General features: G+C 40.1%; 1 protein-coding gene and 1 long non-coding RNA gene across 6 annotated transcripts in view; one reads left to right on the top strand and one right to left on the bottom strand.

Moving 5' to 3' along the window:
- Positions 1-8,718: 8,718 nt before the first annotated feature.
- LOC114061630 lies at positions 8,719-10,948 on the bottom strand. Its single transcript, XR_003572164.1, has 2 exons — positions 10,695-10,948; positions 8,719-10,307 (listed from the first exon to the last, which is right to left on the bottom strand). It is a non-coding gene; the product is annotated as an uncharacterized LOC114061630 (long non-coding RNA).
- Positions 10,949-11,135: 187 nt separating this feature from the next.
- The window catches only part of UBE2W (ubiquitin conjugating enzyme E2 W), a 43,338-nt gene continuing 36,028 nt past the window's right edge, over positions 11,136-18,445 (top strand). For 3 of the 5 annotated variants that reach the window (XM_027892291.1, XM_027892290.1, XM_027892292.1), the window contains exon 1: positions 11,446-11,539. In XM_027892291.1, the coding sequence (XP_027748092.1) occupies positions 11,510-11,539 (30 nt within the window). In that variant the 5' untranslated portion in view covers positions 11,446-11,509. Of the gene's footprint in view, positions 11,248-11,433; positions 11,540-18,445 lie in introns of those variants that run through there. The other 2 variants (XM_027892293.1, XM_027892294.1) reach the window with 2 other exon arrangements.

Here is an 18,445-nt window from a genome sequence, read left to right as displayed (position 1 = left end):
GTAAGATTGAGATCCTACTGACAGTGACTTTTAAGGGGAAAAATAACTGTTATAATCTGTGTATATTATCTTCTGTATGACATATAAGGTTATTCTTAATATACTGTCACTTGACCTGATAAGGATTTTATATGACCTCAGTTATGGTTTATTTCCATTGTTCTGATTGTTTATGTAAAGTCTGTATTTAATCATTAGAGTAGTAGTCATTTAAATTTTGTAACATAGCAACTGAAAAGATATCAGTTATCTTACCTTTTACCTCTTCCTTGACCTCTCCCTTGTACCCACAGAAAAAGACCCTAAAATGTTGGAGGTCTTTTATATTTGAAGGAAAGGGCATTAAGCAGATGTTTAAGGAGCTGTTTTATAAATTTCTTAGGTCTTTCCAATGTTTTTACAAATATTTTAAGGGAAAAGGATTGGCAAGCCACTGATGTAATACTAGAGTGGAACACTTTATCTCTTGGTAGTTCCTACTGGCATTTGCCTGTGTTATTTATCAGTTCTTTGTTCAAAGCAAGTTTCCATAAAGAAAAAAAGAACAAACAACTTGAGACAAGAAGTTGCTTTTTGTTCAGCTGCAGCCTGAAGAATGCTTCTGCCAAAACCATGTGTAAATGAGACTAAATCTAATGCATCATGAGAAATGATGCAAGAACAATGTAGTTAGCATTTTCATCAGCTGCCTCTGCTTCAGCTTTGTTTTGATCAAGAAGTGATTGTGGTCTATCATGGAAAAATCTCACTGACTGATGGTGGGACCTCTTTCTTGATGTATTAACTCATGGCTAATTTAGAGGGCTGAAACTCTCCTCTAAACCTGCTTGTCAACATAAATACAACTTTGAAGAGATTTTTCTGGATGAAAACTAGTAATTTACATAGACTATGCAGTCTGCCTATGGAGGAGTTCAGTTCTGACAAATGAAATTTTATTCTGGGCTTAAATAATGCTTGATAGACAAGCTGACGTTTATCTATGTGTTGATAGATTAGCTGACATTTATTCACATCACATACTTTGGCACAATTTAATGTGTTTAATGGGGGGATGTCTGTGAGTAGATTGGTTTTGCACGATAAAGCTGAAGTGCATTGCAGGGCAATTGTCCGAAATCCTATGTGATTTCATAACAGCACTGTGGTCAGTGCTGTTAGTAACTCATTTTCAAGAGGACTAGAAAGATAAACCAGAGATACCCTGCTATGCTGCTTTGTTAGAGCTGCTAGGAATACCCTAAAAGGTCAAGGAATACCGACATGGATATTTTAGTCACAACTACATATCAGTCTGAGCAAGTCTTAAGTTCACTGGCCATTTTTAATACTTTTGAGGTTAGTGACTTGAGGCTGAAAATTATATAGTTTGAAATTAAAACAAAAAGGATGTAATTTTTTTTCTAAATGGTGTTTTTTTTCTTTTTTTTTTTCTTTTCTTCCCCTTTTTAAGCATTCCAAAACAATTGCCTGTTAAAATACGTTGCATTTTATGATTCTGTACTTCAGCAGTAAGGTAAAATAGCTGGTTTAGCTCTGAATAATAATTTTGTTGGTTTTCTTTCAGCTTAATGTATCATACAGTAGCTTTGAACACTCAGGAAATGCAGTAGTGTCCCAGAGCGCACTATTTGCAAAACCACTGGCTGTTAAAACTAACCAGATTTCTAAGGGGGAGGGGGGCAGAGGGAATTAGTGCAATTTCCGTGATAGTTACATGGATATGCTATTATCAGACAATTGGAAACTTACCACGCTTAACCCCTGAGTTCTAAATAAATTTCAAAGTTGAAAATTTTTAAACCTGTGTTTCTTTTGATTTATGACTTCTCAGAGGAAGTGTTCACGTGCAGAATCATTATTTTCATGGCTATAATATATGGTGAGCAAATTGCTAATATAATTAATATTTAGATAATAGGCTGTGAAACTGCATGCATAATATTAAAGGTGATGGGGTTTTTTCACAGTTCTAAAGAGTTTCGTAGGTTTTAAGTGTTTAGATATTTGTGCTGCTCTGAATTACAAGTATCCACAATTCTCAGAAATAACTAAGTACTAAGAAGGCATGGTATTCCTGAACAGGCTTGAAGGAGATACATTCAAGGATACTTCAAGGTTATCTTGCTGAGGATATTTTGAAGACTTCAAGTGTCCCATAATACTCATTTTACTTAGTAAGCTAGTCCTGTATCTGATGGTTCAAAATTTAAACTTTACCGCTGACTGAGTCATAAAAACTTCCAGATTCTTTACTAACTGTGAGCAATGAGAAGAGTCCTTTTGGACTGGGTTATGGTTTGTCATCATTTGAATGTTTACAAGCTGCTGAAGAAGTCTCTGATGGTCTCATAGTCTGTGCATCCGGAATGATCAGAACTGCACAAGACATGAAATTCCTTTTCGGTTTTGAAGTTGAAAAAAGGAGGATTCACCATCTGGATTCACTGTGCCATTATATTCAACAGCTGTGCTGAGCATGATATCTGAAAGGCATTTCTCAATTAACAGTAATAAGTTTGGAAAATTGGTTGCTTCTGTCTGCGTTTTATCACTGTATATTGTATTTCACAGGCCTAAATTTGCAGCAATGGCGGTTTGTTTTTTTCACCCTTTCTTGTTTTCGCTCTGCCCATTGAAAGGCTGTTCCCAACACTTCCCTAAATCTGTTGGTTTATGTGATAGATAAAGTGGACAAGGAAATTAGCGGGGCAGGAAAGTTAACTTTTCAGTCCATGTTTTGCATCCCTCCTTTCGTTTTGTCAGGTCTCAAATGTTGCAGTATAATTTAAGGGAGTAACAGTTACTGCAGAGTCAACAAAAACACAATGTTGGCGTGTAGGAACTAATGAGAAGTAGCAGTTTTCCTACCTAAAAACTAAGGGTGGAGGCTGTGGTATAAACTTAATTACGACAACTGAGTAAGAAAAAAACGGCAGGAACTCATTAAAAGATCAGATGGATTTGGAAGACAAACTAGGATGCTGGTTTTTAAAGACAGATTAAACCTTCACAATTAGCAAAAAAGGCACGAGGTAGTTTTTTCCCATGGGAAAAGTTCAACTTTGAAGGATTTTGACAAATAATAGACTGGATTGGAGATGGATTATTTTTTTTAATGTATCTTGTTAGATGGTAATTTTATGCAAAGATGTCAATCCTATGAACTCAGTGTGTGGCACAGTGATCGGAAGAGCTAGAAAAGAGCACATAGTAGATTTTGTGATTATTACCGGTCACCTGTAAAGCTTGAGTGTCATCACTAAGGGAGCACAGAGAAAGGAAGGGTGAGTTTATCCGTTTGAAACTTTAAAAAGTGTCAAGAAATCAATCTTTGTGTATGTTACATCCAAAATGCAGCTTGTGCAATCTTCTATGGGATAAAGGTCACTGAGATTTAAAAAAAAAAAAAAAAAGGAAAAGAAAAAAAAAAAAGATATATTTTCCCGTCATTGCCATGTTACTGTTTTGTGTTTACAGAACACAGGATTTTTCTCCCACAGTACATGGGAGGAGATCACAGATACAAGGTCATGATTTTTCTTTGATAGATGGAGTACTTCAACATCTCATCCTATTGAACTTATGTACTTGGACAGTTTTCAAGATGTTCATCATGTAATGTTTTATAGCTTCACTTATTGAAAAGAGAATTGGAAAACTGAGTTAAAATTACCCCTGAAATATATATTGCCTTTTAGTTCAGTGAAAAGAACAACTTGAGGGCTTTGAGATAAATTAAAATCTACAAATTACTAGTTTCCAGGATAGTGGTGTGAGATCGTGGGTTTTTTTGGAATACAGATATGGGTTAATGCTACTCCTTATTTATTTGTTTTTAATTTTTTTGTTCAAACAGAAGTTACGTTGAAGTTAAATACTGTTAATTCCGTTAATGCTAATTCAATTTTTAAACTTTCCAGGTGAGAATTAATAACTAGGGTTTTTGTTCCCATTAAAAAAAAATACTACTGGTATCCTATTTACACTAATAGAAAACCTTTATCTCCAAAATCACCACTAAACAAAACTGTAAGTAATATGTAATTCATGTCTTGTGTTGCTGTACATTCTTGTTTCTCTGTCTAGTAAAAGCATGAGATTCCTGCTGTGCAAATTAATTCACTCTTATGTAAAAAGTTCTCAGCTTTGGCTGGTATCACCAAGCCTGAAAAATATCTAGAATTTAAATGCATTTGGCACAAAGGATTTATTTCTTTTTTTTATAGATAGAAAAACTTCCTGCATTACCGTACTAAGTTGACATATAATCTTTTCCAGAAGTGATGCTCCATTTGAATCAGAATTATTAGTAGTTTGCTACAAATGAAATATGAAAGTGATATATCAATATTTAACATTTGAACTGCTTTCACAGTTGTCATAGAGTACTTAATGAAAAATATTTGACTTGTAGTAAACAACTATGACTTAAGAAGAGAACCGTCTGAAAATACGTAGTTGAAATAGTCAAGTAACTGCTCATCCATTCTGTTTTCATATCATAGCTCTGTTTCATCATAATCAAATCCCATATGAAGTCTTGTCTTTCCCGAGGGACATTAAATAAACAAACACAAACCAACAGGCTGGACCACTGTCATCCTGGTGTACAGGCTTGCAAAATGAAATTCTGCAAGCTCAGTAAGTAGTGCAGGGTCCAGTGAGGGCAATGTGCAGCCTGATATGCACAGCTAGAGAAATTCAGCCCTTGGAAACTGATAGTTTATCACACATCTGTACACGTTACCAGAGATGCCTCTTCTCCTGCAGTTTTGCTTCTAGACAAGCAAGACCAAACAGCTACTTAATTTCGAAAATTCTCTATCAGTATCTTCACTGCTTATGAGTTCAGAGTCACTTGTTTGCATTCCTAATAACATGAGCTATGTATTTGTGTAACTCTTGGGGTCACCTGAGAAGCCTCCAGTTCGCAGTCTTTAAAGGTAAAATAAAATTACTAAATGATAATTATATTTGATTCTCACAGGTATTATTACCAAGCAGCTTCTTAACACTTATTTGACAGACACAGTAATCTGCCTGCTCACATGGGCTGTGGATGCTTTTGATGTGGAAGAACTTTTAATAATTACATAACCTTGCACTTTTTAATGCATTCATCTACTTAATTGAGTGTAGATCCTATACAATCCTCATTTTTTATAGCTTTTGTCTTTATATGTATTTATCTTGACAGCATTTAAAAGAGTTAGAGGATTACTGATGCCAAAATACATGGCTTGACAATTGTTAATTATGGCATACAGTGCCAAGTAATAGGACCAGAGGCAACAGGCAGAAACTGATGCACAGGAAGTTCCACCTGAGCATGAGGAAGAACTTCTTTACTGTGTGAGTGACTGTGCACTGGAGCAGATTGCCCAGAGAGGTGGTGGAGTCTCCCTCAGTGGAGATATTCAAGAACTGTCTGGATGCCATCATGTGCAATACGCTCTGGGATGAGTCAGCAGTGCCCTGGCAGCCAGAAGGGCCAACCATGTTCTGGGGTGCACCAGACAAAGCATCACCAGCCGGTCAAGGGAGGGGATTGTCCCACTCTGCTCTGCACTGGGTGGACCCCCTGGAATATTTTGTGCAGTTTTGGGCACTGCAGTATAAGAAAGATATTAAGCTATTGGAGAGTGTCCAAAGGAGGGCAACGGAGATGGTGAAGGGCCTTGAGGAGAAGCTGTATGAGGAGCAGCTGAGGTCACTTGGTCTCTTCAGCCTGGAGGAGACTGAGGGGAGATCTCATTGCAGTCTACAGCTTCCTTGTGAGGGGAAGAGGAGCGGCAGGCACTGATCTCTTCTCTGTGGTGACCAGTGACAGGACCGAAGGGAATGGCCTGAAGTCCCCTGTGTCAGGGGAGGTTTAGGTCAGATATTAGAAAAACGTTCTTCACCCAGAGTGTGGTTGGGCACTGGAACAGGCTCCCCACGGAAGTGGTCATAGCACCAGGTCTGACAGAGTTCAAGAAGCATTTGGATGATACTCTCGGGCACATGGTGGGACTCTTGGGGATGGTCCTGTGCAGAACTGACAGTTGGACTTGATGATATCTGTGGGTCCCTTCCAACTCAGCACATTCTGTGATTCTGTGACCCTGCTTGAGCAGAGATGTTGGGCCAGATGACCCACTGTGGTCCCTTCCAACCTGACCCATCTTGTGACTCTGCATATTACTGAAACACACAATTCCGCTCCTTTCCCTATCCCCAGGTCCTCCTCCTTCCCCTGCAGTAATTACAACAGTGTGTCCACATAATACGACAAATTCTTTTTCTGATCTGATGGAAAATTATTTTGCTAGTTTAGTCTCCCCGTGGATAAATTGAAAGCCACAGATTACCCAGTGGCTGCAAAATTGTAAATGCTACACAAGAGAAGAAATGGAAGCATCTGACATCTAAGAACAATCTTCTGCAGGCACTCTACTTGTAGCAGATCAGAAAGAAGGTGGAACTTTTCTTAGACACTTTTCATCCACTTAAAAGTCCTGGGACTGAAATGATAATGTGCCTGTTACTATTAAGAACTAGGATGAAAATGGGATAAGCCATTGATTGAAAAACCCGTATTATCACTAAGGAATAAAACAAAATAAAATCTCAACATCTCAAAGACATCTTGCAAATTTAGGGTATTTTCAATTTTAGCTATGTTTGCAATGTATTTCTTTTACATTCTTGATATAATTTTTGTCTTGGTGTGATTCTGCGTCTTTAGTTGATGGTTTCTGCTGGTGCACCAGGCTTGTTTATCAGATCTTATTTCCACAGACTTTTAAACTCAGTACCTTCCTTAACTGGCAGGCAGGAGTGGAAGAAGCAGTTGGTGCAATTCCTCTGAGGGGCAGGGAGTCCTCCATGCTCATGAGCTGCGGTCTCCTGGCTCTGCAGATTATGTTTGCTACGCACTTGAGTAATAAGGGGAGGTTAACGAGAATGTACAGTTGACTTCTGTGTAAAAAGGAGACAAGATGGAAAGCTAAAGAAGCACAGTGGATGCACACAAAAGACGTCAAGCTCCAATGTCATTATAGAGGCAGAAATTATAAAGAAGCAGGCAGTGACACTTCAGTGTGCAGAAGAATAATATACAAAAAAAAAGGGAGAGCAAAGGGAAAAAAGGTTTTGAACTGTTTGAAAACATTACGGATAACATAGGGAATAAAATATAAAATTATAGGGACCCTAATCAAGAAACATATTTGACCTTTATGAAACTGGCTTGATATATCAGAAAATTATCTAACAAATACAGTTTGAACATTAGCTGCATCTTTCCTGTAAGCCTAAGGTTATTCAAATTCTGAAGAAAAGTGGATTATTAGATCAAGATCAAGAATATTTACAGAAACAATTTTAGTAGGAGGTACAATTTTCATTATTTGCTCCATGTTTTCAATAAATGAGTCATAATCACGTATTTGATCAGATCAGTGCAAGATAGCCTCTGAAATAATGAAGATAGCAGACTGAATTCCTCTTATCCCTGAAGGTTTGAATATTTGGGACTCCACCCAGGACTCCAGTTCTTGAAGTCTCTCAAAACTAGGTTGACGGGCGCAGGATCAGACTGCATTATCTAAATACCAAAGCTTTGTTTTTTAAACACCAAATTACTTGTGTTGCCCATCTCTGTACCTGCAACAGATTTGGAAGGGTTAACTGCAAAAGTGTTTTCATCTACATTGTGCATAAATAGAGGTCAACACTGAAATGAACACCAAATTACAATATAATCAACTCCTTGTGAAATTTACACTCTTCAGGATTTCGGGCCTTTCCTTAGTGGGATTACCGGATAACTTAAGGAAGAAAATACTGATGTTCACATAATTTTTTTTTCTGTGAGTCTGGTAATAGTGTTTGTTTTCTTACTGTGCTTATGGGACTGACTCTCTACTCCCTATAGCATTATGTACTGTACAAAAACACTTACTAAAACAACTCTCAGCAAGGCAGGTTACCAAGATGCGGGGAAAGGGAGAAAAACCAATAAAACACAGGGATCATTCTCCAGGTGCCCCTATTCCTATGATGACAAGGAGCTAAAAATGTTGTACACATATACGAGGCACTGCATGACACTTAAAAAAACAAAGATGTGACAACAGTGATAAAAAACACTTTTGGTAGTCCTGTAAGAATAAACTCTATTCAAAGTGAATTCAGGGATGGGGGGTTCTGGTCACAAGTTTCATCTGCAGAAGAATGTTTTAGTTTCTTACATACCCAGTTAAGATTGAGTAGGTATTAATGACTTCATGCTCCATTTATATGAAGGGCAAACTTGCTTTTCATGCCTGCTATCCTCAGGAATGGGATTTACACCATAGATGAAATTATGCCAGTAAACAATACTTTAGTCCAAAATGCGGTAGGTGCTTTGTTTTTAACATTGAAAATCTCTGTGTGATAGGTAAAAAAGACTTCTTGGACATAAGGGCAGTTAAAAGCTATGATTTATTTTTTTGTGAAGGTAGCTTTTCATCCAGAGATAATTTTTCTTTATTACAGAGTAGAAGTCATATTTGTACTGAATACAGTTCACTGATCTTTCCATGCAAAAGCAAGCTTGCACTCTATGAAGTGTGTTGGCATTCATAAGCTTATGCTTCTTTCTATCTTCTGACCTTCAACTCGATTTTCTAGAACAGCCTTAAGAAATGGAATATAATGGTTTGAAATCAGTTTTATCTTGCTGTGCTGACATCAACACAGATAGTCAATATGTCCATGTTTACAGCTGAACACATGTCCGTTGCTTAAACTTGATGTTCTTGCAATCTTTGTGGCATATGGCATTAAGACATGTATTTTAGGATAAACATATGCTTAGATCATGCAAAACAACAACTAGTAAAACAGAAACAGCAATGTTCCACTTCATGCTGTGACGTCCTAAGTTAGTTCTGAAGAACTGCAGGAAAAAGAAACCTTTACCAGGTGCATGTGTCTACTTCATACAATAAACCCTCTGGAACACAAATGGTCTTGCAAAATCATACAGTAAAAAATACTGACTTCCAGGGAAAACACAGTAAAGCAAGGTGAGGTTGCATGACATTAGGAGCCCACAGTTTGTGAATGAAAATTGAATTTAGAGGGCAAAAAGTATAGGCTGCAGCTTTTCCCATCCTTACTTTTGGTAGGCTAATCTTTCCTACTCAAAAATCAACACATGGTTCTGTTATCAGCAAATTCCTACAAAGCCAAGAGGTTTGTTGCCTTCTGCACTTGCCTCACAGTGTAAGGACACTCCTGCTGCCTTCTGTTCTTCCCTTTAAGCAAACCCCCAAAGTTTGTTTGCTTGCTTTAACAACATTCTTGATGCTGGATAAAGTTGGAAGCTGATATCATGTTGTCCTGGGGTTTTTTGATTTGTTTTCCTCCAGTTAGCTGTTTTCCAAGTTGAGGATGCATGAAAACATACCAGAAGGTAAAGGTTATACACAGAGGTAGTACATGCATGACACTGTATATTTTAGTAAAAGAAGATAGGCAGGCTTTTAGATGCAGAACCATTCTCAAGGTCTAAAAGTAAAGCAGCAGATTTCAAAGGTAAATACAAACTGTAAACAATTGTTCAGTAATTTAATTGTTTGCATATCAGGTTATCTCTGAAGGAAAAATCAGGTTCTACCAATGGAGCAGAGGTGACATAAGTATTCTTTAGCATCATCAGAAAGGAGGGGTGTAAAGGGACAGAGAAAGGGACTCCCATGTTTTTGGAATGTGCAGCAAGAGATGGAGATTATAATGACCTATAAAATCAGTTTCTCTGTTAAATCCTTGGTTTTACATAACCACTGGGATTATGGATTTTATAGGTTTGTCTTTGGATAAACAGTTTGTAGGTTTATCTTGAGGATCTATTAAGTCTGAAATACTAGAGCAGGAATAACAGCTTTATGAAGTGTGTTTCCGCAAGTTGTGTAATTTGATTGCACACAATCATTCTAGTGAGTGCTACTTGTTTATTTTCACTTACACAGACACCGCAAATCACCTGGTGCAGAGGACAGAGGTTATTCCAGGTCAGGAGAGGAAAACGTAGAATACAAAAGTGCTCTCACTTAAAATATACCCCAGCACGTACACTGCCAGTGCAGGAAAATCAGATTATGCAAAGAGCTGTGGCAGAGCAGCACAGACGGGAGCCCACAGGAGTGACACCCCCCCCCACCCCCCCAAGGAGAGCCCTCCAGCACCGCCGTCCAGCCCTTCTCCCGCTGCCAATGCCCTGAGCCCGGGCAGCAGCGACTGCTGCGGGTCTCCGATCCGACTTGTAGTAGGATCTGTAGGGATAGGACATGGAGTAATGGGTACAAACTGAAAGAGGAGAAATTTAGGCTCGATATTAGGAAGAAATGCTATATAGAAAAACCATGAGGTTGGTGAGACTCTGGAACAGGTTGTGCAGGGAGGTCGTGGATGCCCCAGCCCTGGCAGTGTTCAAAGCCAGGCTGGATGGGGCTTTGAGCGACGTGATCCAGTGGAAGCTGTTCCTGTCGGTGGCAGGAACTGGGTTGTCTTTAGGGTCCCTTCCAACACAAACCATTCCATGATTCTGTGATGTCCAACCGGGGCACACCAGGCGCCAGGGGAGCCCAGAAGAACCCGCAGAAGGGGCACAGCCCGCAGTAACCAAACCCCTTACAACCTGCGGGCTCAGCTCTCAATACCTCCACGAACAGAGGCCGGGCGGGGGGTCAGCTCCGTCCCGCCCCCCGGGTGACGATGATAGACAGCCCTGGGCGCAGCTCCCGCCCCGGCCGCAGAGCGAGCCAGGAGATGGGCAGCACGGGGGGAGCCTCCTGGCGTGCGCAATGGGACGGCGAGGCGCCTCCACCGCGGCCGGCAAGGGCGGTGGCGGGAGCAAGACCGAAATCGGGACCGGGATCTCCGGGACACCGCCCGCCCGCACCGCCCTCCCTGCTCGGGCCCGCCCGCACCGCCCTCCCTGCTCGGGCCCGCCCGCACCGCCCTCCCTGCTCGGGCCCGCCCGCACCGCCCTCCCTGCTCGGGCCCGCCCGCACCGCCCTCCCTGCTCGGGCCCGCCCGCACCGCCCTCCCTGCTCGGGCCCGCCCGCACCGCCCTCGCCGCGCGCACGCGCGGCTGCCGGACGGGTGGGCGCGGGCACGTGACCGCGAGCGCGCGGGGCGGGGCCGGGTCGGCGGCGGCGCAGAGGGAGGGGGGGAGGAGGGGGAGGAGGATCCATCATGGCGTCGATGCAGGTGAGGCGGCTGCGGCGGAGCCCCCGGGGCAGCACCGAGGCCGGATGGGGGCCGGGCGGGGGCCGGGCGGCGGTGGGGGTAGGCTGGGGTGCGCTGGCGGCCGGGAGGAGCCGTTCCGCCCGGCGTGTGCGTGCGCGCGCGGTGCGCTGCAGGGCGCGATGCGGGCGGAGCAACCGCCGGGGCAGAGGTTGAGGGGGGCGAGCTCAGGGGAGCGGGACCGGGGGGGCGGGTGCGGGCGGGGAAGGGCCGGCCTGGCGCCGCGATGGAGGTGAGACCCGCGGGGCTGCGAGAGGCGAGGCCGGGCCCCGGCGGCGGCGGGCGGGGCGGCTGCGGGTGGAGCGGAGCCTCGGGGGGTCTGGCGGTGCCGGCGCTCCCCGGGGAGGAGAGGGGAGCGCGAAGGGGCGCTGCTCCCCTCCGGCCGGGTGCGAGGGGGCCGGGCTCCGCCGGGTGCCGTGGCTCTGTATGCCACCCCGTGCGGGGCGGGCGGCCAGGCTGGCGGGTCACGGCGGCACCGGGAAGACCGTGAGCGACAGCTCCGCGTTCCCGGGGTTCCCGGGGTTCCGGCGCTGTAATTCCCGGGTACGGGGGCCTAGGACAGACAGATCCTGCTCCAAGCCGCGTGTTGCCCGTGGGGTTCTCTTTCCTTCCGTAAAATGAGGTTGCGGTGTGGTGCCAGCCCGGTGGACGGGGAGCGTCTGGCATTGCTCGGTCGGCTGGGGTTGCTGTAGGTGCAATAGCATGAACCATCCTGCTGCTTGACAGGTATTTCCAGCTGAATTATTCATTCAAACCTGCTCCGAAGGGGTTCTTAAATAGGGGCTGCAGCAGTTGCTCTGGGAGAATGGATCACTTTCACTGCGTGCCGCTCTGAGTGGGTGGTGATTTATTATGACTGGGGCAGGAGGAAAGATCGCCAGGTTTTGTGGCAGTGGCCCCTGTCTTATTTCATCAGCAACTGCTGTGCTTTTTCTTGAATATTTACAGTTTTCCGTTTTGGTTTTAGATCCGGATGCTAGCTCTTTACTTGTTTTGGTCCAGTATAACTTATATTTTTTTGTCACTAGTAGTGGAACAGCCCTGAAAGAATGTACAAAATGGAAGAAATTCATTTAACTGTCCTAATAACCTGGATTTAGGATAGCTAAAAAGAGTTAAAATGTCCAAGCATTGAACTTTATGGGGTAAAAATTCTGCTCATGAAGTTTAGAGGTGTAAAAATTGTCCGTGGTGTGTCTTTCAGAGTTATTGAAATTAATTGAGATCAAGAACTTGAACATACTGTACAGAATGTTCTTCTTTTAGCAGTTGCTTAGGCAGGTAGTCTGATCTGCCTTGGTTTTATTAGCTCTAGCTGGCAAATGCGTTTTTGCAATGCTCTTCTTCTAACGTTCAAACTTCCACAAGCACAAATGCAAAACAGAGGCTATAATTTATTAAGTAGTATCTTTAATAAAACTGTGTTAAAATTGGGGAAATGATAGCGCTGAACTGTGAAGGAGGCACTTTGTGGAACTGTGCAAACCTGTGCTGTGTTGCTGTCTCTGGCCTAGTAAATGACCTTCTACAGCTTGCCTCACCCTAATTCCTGTTGCTCTCTCTGTAAAGGGGAAAAAACGGTTACAGATTACATGGGGTTGCTTAGGATACATGAATGACAAATGTTGCCTAAAAGTAAGATATGTGTGGAGGGTAGTACTCACTTCCTGAAATGACAGCCATGCAAGTCTAATGTTGTAATTGCTTTCATTTTAGGAATACCAGCTGTAAGATGACACTTTCTGTTTTCTTGCACAGTGTTCTGTTGTCTTTTGATGAGAGACTGAAGGGCATTTGTAGAGTTTTTTCCTCTATGTTGCTAATTGTATAATGCTCTAATTACTTTTCCTGTGTTTAGTAAACTACTGATTTAGTAATGTGGTTTAGTAAATTGGAAAAGGAGTTGTAAACAGGAAGTATAAATGAAAGTTGAGTAAATGAATTGTAAAATTAGTAAGTTTCTCCATAGTAGACATATCCCCCAAGTGAGCAAGATTTCAAGGCTCTGGATTCTTCTATTAATTAACATATCTTCAGCAAGGGAAAAAAGTTTAACAAAGGAAAGTTTTATATAATTTAAATGGCTTTTTGGTTCAGGATCATTTAATTTATTATAATTAGTGCTAACTTCTGGTCTGCAAAGTGTCCTGACACAATAAGATGTCCTTTTTCTGGTTAAGTACAGTGTTTTTAAATAGCCATTGTTTAACTGAAATGTTTGTGCAACTCATAGCAGTCTCTGACTATTCTGATAGTCTATCACTGGACTGCCATTATTATTCATATTATTGATAAAAATGATAGATTGATTCATTAAGTAAGTTTAGTTACTTCTTAAACAGATGTAATTTTATGCAACAATGTATGATACCCTCTCTTAATTACATTTTATTTTTAAAGATCCACTGAAATGTCTCTGATTAAGTTACTAGGGTTATCTGATCAGCCTGTTCTAAGTCAGCCTGCTAGGGAAGTTTTGGAACTGTAATAGATCACCTCTTCTTGCCAATGGCTCTGAGCATCAACATGAATAGTTACTGCAGTTCAGTGGATGCATAGTAGCTTGTGAAACTTGTGACTTTGAACCTTTATGAGTATCATTAAACTTATTGTGGGTTTTTTCTGTGTGGACAGTCTTTAATGGTAGTTTTTTGTAACAATTTTTTTTCCTACAATGATAGAAGCCAGTGCTAATGAAATGGTGTGTTTTGTTTTCTGACTGCAGTGTTGTTGCTAATTTGTCACTGCTGAACTCTTTTAAACCTGTTTTGCATGACTTTAAGCAAATCATATTTTTTCTTAAAAAAGTCAACAAACCCCCAAACAAGCCTTGAATGAAAAGTGTTTCTTTTCAAGACTTTTCCCAGAAAAAGCCCAAGCTCGTGCAACTTTCTCCTGGAAAAAACACACAGAAATATTCTGAAAAGGTGTAAGTAGTATAGAACAAGTGAATAGAATGGATTTGCTTTAGAAGATTTGATATAGCATCTTCAGTAATCTGAAAAACGCTAAAGAAATCATAAACAATAAACAGTTGTTCTCAGAACAGCTGGAAACACAAAACTTGCATTATGAATAGAAGAGCAGGTGAAAAATAAAGGCAACGAAGCTCAGTTGAAATGTACAGAAAGTCTTTAATTGCTGTATGAAGTGTTAACTTTCCCTCAACCTGCAGATATCAACTTTTTCCATCATAAACTTGAAAGATTGGCTCTACCTATAATACTGACATTTTAATTAATATACTTTACCTTTCACCTCCTTTCAGTTTTAATACCGGGTTATTACAAACCCTGAATTATGATTGGACGTATTTACGAAAACTGTTAAAAGTCATTTATGGGAGCAGTTTTCGGTGTGCATTTGATCACCAAAATAACTTCTCATTTATTTTCTAAAGTTAGGCACATGAGATTTGTACATGTATGTATTTAAATCTGACTGACTACAGAGCTCATGAAAGTAATGACACAAAAAATTTAGTAGAGTGTAGGATGTTAGTTTTCACCGTGCTTCTGTGTTATCGCTTGGAGAACTGCTGGTGGTGGGCCACCATCAAATTACACGCACACATCAAAATAAAGTGTGACTTGAAAATTCTTGTTCCACCAATAGAAATTTTTTCAAAATGTGTGTCTAAACAGCCATTTAATAAAATAATTGTGCGAGATGACAATGCAGAATTCATGTTACAGTTTGAGATCACAAGCAACTTTTATCACAAAATGCAAGCCAGTAGCAATGTGAAAGATTCCCATGAGATTCTCACCAATATTTTCAGCCAGTAGGGTAGGGCATGGGGGAAATGTTTACAAGCCACTGAAGTCTCGAGAAAAAATGCATATACTTTTAGTTATATTTCTTGGTTCTATTCTTTACCTGCACTTCTCATGTTAGTGGGAGTTGTGTGTTTCCAGCTGTTCTCGGAACAATTACTTGTTGCTTAGTCTTTGTTCAATAATGGCAGCATTTTTATTTAATAATTTGGCAGTAATTTATTTAAAAGATGGGAAAAAGCTTTAAACTATTTTTAATGTATGTTCCAAAAAACCCAAGTCAATTGGAACTCCAGTGGTGCTGCACATGTATTCTGTACTCTTAAAGATCACAGTATGAGCTGCTATATGTATTGCTTCAAATAAAACATTTAAAAATCAAAAGAAAATGAGCAGTTTTGGTAACTATATAACCAGTTCCGGGATATAAAGCCAATGAAATTATTTGTAGTTAATAACAACATGAAGTATTTAGTGGTGGCATTGGTGGAATACTGTTGAAGATAAGAAATTCAGTAATTTTTTAAACTGAAAAGTGCACCTGCCAAAATTGAGGCGAGAAAGAGTAGAGAGTAAGAAGCATTCCTCTTGTCCGCCAAGAGCTTCTTAGTCCTTTGCATAACCTTCAGAAATCAGTCTGTACTGATATGTGGTGTATTAGCTTTGGCATATAGCCATGCTATAGTAAAATAAGATAAATGCAAAATTTACAGTCATTTTACCAAGAAGAGTTAATTTAATCTTGGCTGTTTTTAATAAACTTTTTAAGTGAGTTGAATATCACATGAAGTTTAAAATTTATGGTCTTTATTCAGTAAAGATAAATAAAATGAAAGTTACTGCTTTAGGGCCTAAGGAGTCTCATTTGCTTGTTTTTGTGTCTGCTTGCGTAAACAGAATTTTGGGAAATACTTTACTGTGCATCAGCTGCACAATTTTTGGCCTAGAATGGAAGAATTGACTTTTGAGAAAGAAAGCAGTAGTAGAAAAGCTTCTTGAAACCAGTGTCTCTGAGCATTATCAGCAGCAGCTCTTGCTTCCAAATAAACCAACTATACAGCGAAAATGTAGAAAATCATGAATGCTTTCAATCTGTAACATTGAACATTGGTATTTCATCAATATGTGTACAATTTCAATCAGGAAAATAAAAGCAGGCAGGTATTTGTTTTAAAAAAAATTATTCTGGTTGATTGTAAGTATTTTTTGCTCACAGTTTTATATTGTCTTATACTTGTGTTTAGGCCTAGCTAGTCTAGGGAAAGGGAAGGGAAAAATAGAACACAATAGATTTGCAAAAGCCAGGGAATGTTGTCTTGTTAAGCTGCTCCCTTGGAAGGCTCTGTGAGTTTGTAATTAATAAGCTAAAGCAGCTTAGCTCAAACAATGCGCGAAACTCGGTGATCAAGCGCTTTCTTTAATTGTTTGCTCAAATTCTACTGAGCTAAGACTTTCAGACTAAAGGATCTTCACTATCCTTTCAGTATTATAAAGGTATAGGCCACACTGGCGACTACTCACAGCGATTATGAGATTAAATTACCCCTATAAATATGGAAGAGGGAAGGCACAACTCCCATTGAGCTTACTCATAGTTACGGTTGTGTGCAACAAATATAAATGCATTCAGTGAAATGATTGTGTCTCTTACATATCCTTAGCTTACATCTGAGAAATGAGCATTCAAGGAGATTACAGGCTAAAATTTCCACTGGGGCAGAGGGGAAGAGGATGATGAAGGTCTTTTGCTTACTACTTGGAGCCAAAAGTTTTGTGCATCTTTCATGATTTTGAAGTAGTGAACAATTGTTTTTGTCTTTTGAAGGGAGGAAGAGATAATATTATTAATTCACTGAAACCTGTTACAACTTCACTTATTTTAAAGCAAATTAAAATAAATAGGTTAAATGTTTCAAAATAAAAAGACCCAGTAAGCAACCCTTTGTGATAGAGTTAAGGTCAGGGTAACCTGTCTTCTGCCTGCCTTTCCTAGTTGAGGGCATTCTGGAATCTGTGTGAGCCTTTGCAGTTGTTTGGGTGGTTTTTGTTTGTTTGTTTCTTTTGTTCAAAAAGGTATTCTGGAATCTGTGCAAGCCTTTGAAGTTTTGGGTTTTTGTTTGTTTGTTTTTCTCTCAGGTGACCTCAATGACTAGCATGAAAAACAGGTATCAGTCACAGGTGGCAGGGGAGGTAGGAAGGAAATTATATATTTATAATTCGCCTTCCTAGGAGTAGTATTAATGTGTTAGAGAAGAAAGGGCAGAAGTTAATGGTGGTAAGTCAGGAATTGCAAGACACCTCATTTTTGCTAATTAATGATCTCATTGAGTATACTAGCTATTCATACTTTCATACACAGTATTAAAAAATAATTGTTTCTCCTTGGGTGATTACAAATACAAGGCTGTTTGTCATCTTTTTTTATTCAACTTAATTAAAAGTACTGCTTAATCAGCCTCAAGGAAAATCTGTATGTATGTTAATAAATTGTGGTAGTTTACTAGAGCATAGCAAATATTGTCTCTAAAAGTCTGCTGGAATAAAATGCTTCGTAGAATGTGATGCTACTTCTTCACATAGATTTATTTATTTATTCTTGTCTATGAATTAGTGACCAACAATGAGAAGGGGCAAGGAAACTGAATGGATTTAAGTTTCCTAAATTAGAAATTCTCCCCCTGTCATATTTAGGAATATGGATTTGATGAGTATTAAATATTGTTACTGTTCGCAGCTTCCAACATTTTACTCCTTTTCTTTCCAAAGGGCTTTTTTTTATTAGAATACAACATTTTATCTTGATTACCAACCTTTGGAATGTTTTTTATAAGGATGAGAAATTCCCTTGTAGACATATGGTTGCCCTCACTGTACGAGCCTTCACTATTGTCTAAGCTCATTTCTTTAACTGAAGCAGTTCAAACAGCACCAGACTCTTTTCCTTAAAAGATAAAAATTATCGGTGGTTGATTTTTTATTGCTGTGTGAGGCTTGTGCTGGGCGTTGGTGCATTTAAAGGTTCCATTTACAAAGCAGATGACTTGCTGTCGGTTTCATTTGGTTCTGTATTAGTGGATTCCGCTTAATTTGCTTTCGAATGACAGGTTCATTGTAAAAAACTTGATTATCTGGCAAAAAGCTTTTGAGACTGTACAGAGTATTTTCTTTGTGTGTGTATAGTTATTGTGATTTATCTTTAATTATACTGTAGTTAAGATTTTGGGTTGATCTTGTCTCCTAGTGATCTTATGTCAAGTATATTTTTCCCTTTAAAAGACGACTGTGTTGCTTTGACCTTTCAGTCAAATATTTTAGAATACCTTGGAGCAATATTCTGTTATTAAGCTGAGAAATTTTTAAGTGCTCAGAAGAGTAAAAGATTAGTG

Source organism: Empidonax traillii, unplaced genomic scaffold (assembly GCF_003031625.1).
Source record: "Empidonax traillii isolate 1590-97213 ecotype Southwest subspecies unplaced genomic scaffold, ASM303162v1 scaffold344:size748272, whole genome shotgun sequence".
Classification (NCBI taxonomy): domain Eukaryota; kingdom Metazoa; phylum Chordata; class Aves; order Passeriformes; family Tyrannidae; genus Empidonax; species Empidonax traillii.
This window is presented reverse-complemented; position numbering and strand designations above follow the sequence as displayed.